The sequence below is a fragment of the Trypanosoma rangeli genome (assembly GCF_003719475.1).
Source record: "Trypanosoma rangeli strain AM80 chromosome Unknown Tra_15.4_contig_00391, whole genome shotgun sequence".
Classification (NCBI taxonomy): Eukaryota; Euglenozoa; class Kinetoplastea; order Trypanosomatida; family Trypanosomatidae; genus Trypanosoma; species Trypanosoma rangeli.
The window spans coordinates 1-4328 of record NW_021706137.1 but is presented as its reverse complement, the minus strand read 5'-3'; the positions used below and the strand labels follow the sequence as shown (position 1 = coordinate 4328).

Sequence of the window (4328 nt, the reverse complement as noted above, 5' to 3'; positions counted from 1 at the left end):
TTTTTCTTTTGTGTGTGTGCGTTGTTGTTGTTTTTTTGCCTTTTAGATATAGATGGGTGAATATACTATTATTATTACGACGCTGCTTCGTTTTCTCTTTCTCTCTCTATCTCCCTCTCTGTGTGCGTCCCCCCTTGCCCGTTTGCTTGTTGCTTGGTCACCTGCTGCCGACTTCCCTCCACCGCCCACCCTGGCGTGAAAAGCAACTCTGGTACAGCAAGGCAAAGAAAGAGAGGGAGAAATCAGAAATTCTACGCGTAAGCAGGCATACGCACCCCATTGCGGGAGCGCTAAGAAGAGTTTAACCCACATTTTACAAAACATCATCCTACTCCCTCTCTCTCTCTCTCCATCTACCTACCTTCCTGCTATTGTTTACATGTAGAGCAGTGGAACACTCTTGCAAGAGACAAGACATCAATTTTTTGCGGTTGTTGCATATATATATATATCGAGCTTCCACACTTCAAGGCCACCCCTCGATCATAACCCGCCGAAACTCGTTGAAGCTTAGGCATCCATCCCCGTCAATATCTGCCTCGCCGATCATCTCAAATGCCTGCGCCATTGAGAGAGGGCAGCCTAACCGGCCCATGACAAATCGCAGGTCAGTGGCATTGATAAACCCAGTATTTCCAAGATCGTAGATGCTGAAGGCGCGGCGCAGCTCCAGTTCCTTTTCCTCCGGGTCATTGAGTTTGGTGGCAGCGAGCGTGAGGAACTCCGGGAAGTCAATCACACCATTGGCGTCCAAGTCGGCCTCGGCCATCATCGCATGGAGCTTCTTCCGTGATACCTTCTGACCGATGGCCTCGAAGACCTCACCAAGATCATCCACTGTGATGCTCCCGTCGGAGTCCTTGTCAAACACGGCGAAGGCCTCCTTCAGCTCTGTGATCTGCTGCAACGTCAAGAGATCTGCCATCGCGCAGGTGACACGTCAGCTGCTGCGTGTTGTTTCACTTCCTACTCACTAACTGGTGACTGGAAGACAACAGGGAATGCCACCACCACCACCACCAGTACGGCCGCCACAGCCTTATCGGAATTCACGCCAGAAGCCAAAACAGGAAGAAAAAACAAAAGGAAAACAGAACTCGCACATCGCTCAAAGCAAGCAAAAAAAAAGAGTTTTAACGGAAAAAAAAATATTCCCTCAATTTATTCCTTCTTTTTATTTTGTTCTTGCTGTTGAGAGCTGCAAAAGACATCTTGAACAAAAAAAAACGCCAAAACAAAACAAAGCCATATATATATAAAGGGCATGTTTGCACCCACTATAAAGACAAAAAAAAAACGTATTAACGCGCGATTTCATCGTCCTCAAAAGAGTACAACTCAGTCTCCACCCACGAGCGCTGGGTGTGGAGGCGGGAGCGCAGGACCGGATTCCAGAGTTTGTCATCCTCTATGCTAGACATGAGGGCACTGCTCATTCCTTCCGTGTGCAGTGAGGCTTTGATGTCCACTTCGCGGGGAGCTGGTAGGTCGTGCGAATGTACGGGGGTTCCCCCCTGCATCCCGGTTTGGAGATTTTTTATAGATCCATAGGATAGCTCCCGGCGATCCATCGGATGTGCCGCAAACACGAGCTCATCCTCATCCCGTTGAAACGCCTAAAGTTCCTTCATCTGATGCGAATGTCGATGCGCCCACACCCGCTCCTCGTGCGTAGTTTCTTCCCAAAAAATATTGTACGGCCGTGGAATAAGACTCTCGTCAATGGGAATGCAGTACTTCTTCAGCACCCACTTTGCTTTTAGGTAGCCATCACCAACCATCATAAAACAATCCCAGATTTGATTGACGTAACGCACTGTGGCTGTTTCTTGATACAGCATGTGGGGTAATACTCCTGCCAGTCCGGTGACAATTCCTGCAGACGACGATAAGCACAGTAAGTAAAACGTTTGGCGGGACTCACGGGGCCGTAGTCGTACCATGCAACTCGATATGGCGCAGCATCTATCGTGTTGTGTAAATTTATTGCTAGTGACTCCTCATTATATGTCGTTTCCGCCCCTAACGCGGTCTGCTCCATTTTATCCTTGCCACTTTTCCTGTACGCTGCTGTCTCATCACCACTCGTTAAAACATATTTTCCCTGTAATGCATCAGGCGTGTAGAAATCCCCCTCTTCTGAGGAGTAGGAGACAAGATGTATGCCAAAGACAGGCTCCATTTCCACCGGGTCCAATGTGAAGTATTTCCCCCTTGAATTTAAGCTTTGTACTTCCGACGATGTTCCAAGCCCGGCTGAGAAAAACCTTCCATGGCAACGGCACTGGTGTGGGTGACGCAAACGCCCATTTGCAAGATATACGATGCACGAGAACTGAGACGTTCGGGATACCATCTACGAGAGAGCGTTCATGCTGCTGTGGCTGCCAGCAAGTGACGCTAACAACGCCACCTAATTTCATTTCCAACCCATCCCCCCCCCTAAAAAACAATAATAATAATAATAAATAATAATAATAATAATAATAAATGATAATAATAATAATAATAATAATAAATAAATAAATAAATAAAAAGATAATAAGGAAAAACAGCTGTATGAAGTACACCACAAACATTCATCAGGAAATATGTGTCTATATATATATATAAACATGTGAGATACAACAAAATACCTCTTGGATAAACTACTTTTTTTTTTTGCGAATCCCCTCCATCAAACTCCCTTGTTTTTTCTTTAAATATCTCCTTCAGCAAAAAAAAAAACTAAATAATGTGTGACGCCAATTTTCTCGAGTACACTTTTTTTAATTATTTACCTCATGCTACCAAAGCACCGCCTTCGCTTGGGAAAGACCATCTAAAAACATGTATAACCGTGCATCAACAATTAGCCGCGTTTGACTTTTCTTTTTTTCATGCAAGAGTTTATTCAACGACTGCAGGGGAGTTTCACTGGCGTTGTCGGCCTTTTTTGAAGACAATGGAAGCAGAATCACCTCAATATCCTCACCATCGTCTAACTCCTGCGCTGGACGGCGGTTGACCTCCTCTTCACCATCCACAAGTACCCTCACAAGTTGACAACAGGAATCAGTCATTCCAGGTTCATAAGAAAGCGCATCCGTCACACTTATAATATTTTCTTCAGTGGCAACATAACCAGTTTCTTCTTTCAGTTCGCGTAAGGCTGCACTCTTCACATCTTCACCGTCGTTAACTAACCCTGCAGGAAACTCCCACACCACGGCATCTAATGGTGGACGGTATTGTGCAACTAAAATAAGGAACAGCCCGTCAGAACGACGCAAAAAGGCGCATATCTCCGCGCCATCTACAGTAAATGAAGTCCTTTTTGATGGGCAACTTTCTGGAAAACCCTGCAGACCCGTCCGTTGCACCATCTCCCACGTCCTACCATCCACACTGACAGGTTCCTCTGCTCTTCCCAAAGAAGAATCGTGAGACACCGGCCTGTATGAAATCTCGCAAAGGCGCAAATACCTATTCTCGCGCAAAACATCTAATTTTATCCTTTCATACTCCCTCATCATTCAACTGACAAGTCAGCTGAAATAAATGAAACCAGACACATCTTTTTTTTTTTTTTAGTACAAAGAAAAAAAGAAAAAAAACGACAAGCCTCTGGTTAAGCACTAAATAAAAAAAAATAAACGCCTGGAACAAGAAATCAACACAAAACACCTAATATAAAATTAAAACTAGCTTTGAGACAAAAAAAAAACTAGTAAAAGACATGAATTCAGCACTATTACTGTTTATCAAACAAAATTTGTAAGATCCCCCCACCCCCAAACCACTGACTAACCACCCTTTAATGTTCCCTTTAGATTATTCTCCAGAGTCACGTCAGCCACACTTGATAGATAATACTCCTACAAGAGTTCATTGCCGAGAAATTGAAGAGGCGATAATATATATATATATGGTCTCAATCTTCGTTAGCTCACCGTCATCTATAAAACAAAAAAGGGTATACTGCTTACTGAAGAGAAGATAAGACATATGTATAACAGAACACCTCCGCTCTATCTCACGAAATATGATCCTTCAGAGCCCTTGAGGAACGTATATACACAATCCCACAAGGCACAACAGGCAGTAAGCTTGAAAAACAACTTCAAATAAATAATAGCAAATAAATAAACCTCACAAAAGGAATCGGAATAATATATATATATATATATATACGATCAAAGATCATCATATCCATTTTACTCCTCGCCAGCAAATTATGTTCCCATTGTTTCAGTTTGTTTAAATGGCACATCGTACAGAAGATTAATCAAACAACAGAATATTTAGCATAACCAAAAAAAAAAAACTAGAGTAAGACATTAGTAAAA

At 43.3% G+C, this 4328-nt stretch overlaps 3 protein-coding genes across 3 annotated transcripts, besides 7 other annotated features; all 3 read right to left on the bottom strand.

Annotated features, from left to right (window-relative positions):
* Positions 1–93: 93 nt before the first annotated feature.
* Positions 94–120: a microsatellite.
* Positions 121–331: 211 nt separating this feature from the next.
* Positions 332–350: a microsatellite.
* Positions 351–466: 116 nt separating this feature from the next.
* Positions 467–925, bottom strand: TraAM80_08237 (calmodulin; the record flags this gene model as incomplete). The annotated part of the gene is made up of 1 exon (XM_029384992.1): positions 467–925. One exon carries the CDS (start codon positions 923–925, stop codon positions 467–469), a length of 459 nt encoding a protein of 152 aa, XP_029235150.1.
* A 79-nt stretch (positions 926–1004) lies between these two features.
* Positions 1005–1035: a microsatellite.
* Positions 1036–1215: 180 nt separating this feature from the next.
* Positions 1216–1244: a microsatellite.
* Positions 1245–1780: 536 nt separating this feature from the next.
* Positions 1781–2356, bottom strand: TraAM80_08236 (uncharacterized protein; the record flags this gene model as incomplete). Its single annotated transcript, XM_029384991.1, has 1 exon — positions 1781–2356. One exon carries the CDS (start codon positions 2354–2356, stop codon positions 1781–1783), a length of 576 nt encoding a protein of 191 aa, XP_029235149.1.
* Positions 2357–2451: 95 nt separating this feature from the next.
* Positions 2452–2518: a microsatellite.
* Positions 2519–2545: a microsatellite.
* Positions 2546–2786: 241 nt separating this feature from the next.
* TraAM80_08235 (nudix hydrolase) lies at positions 2787–3515 on the bottom strand (the record flags this gene model as incomplete). The annotated part of the gene is made up of 1 exon (XM_029384990.1): positions 2787–3515. The coding sequence occupies one exon, from the start codon at positions 3513–3515 to the stop codon at positions 2787–2789; it is 729 nt and encodes a 242-aa protein (XP_029235148.1).
* Positions 3516–4148: 633 nt separating this feature from the next.
* Positions 4149–4172: a microsatellite.
* Positions 4173–4328: the final 156 nt, after the last annotated feature.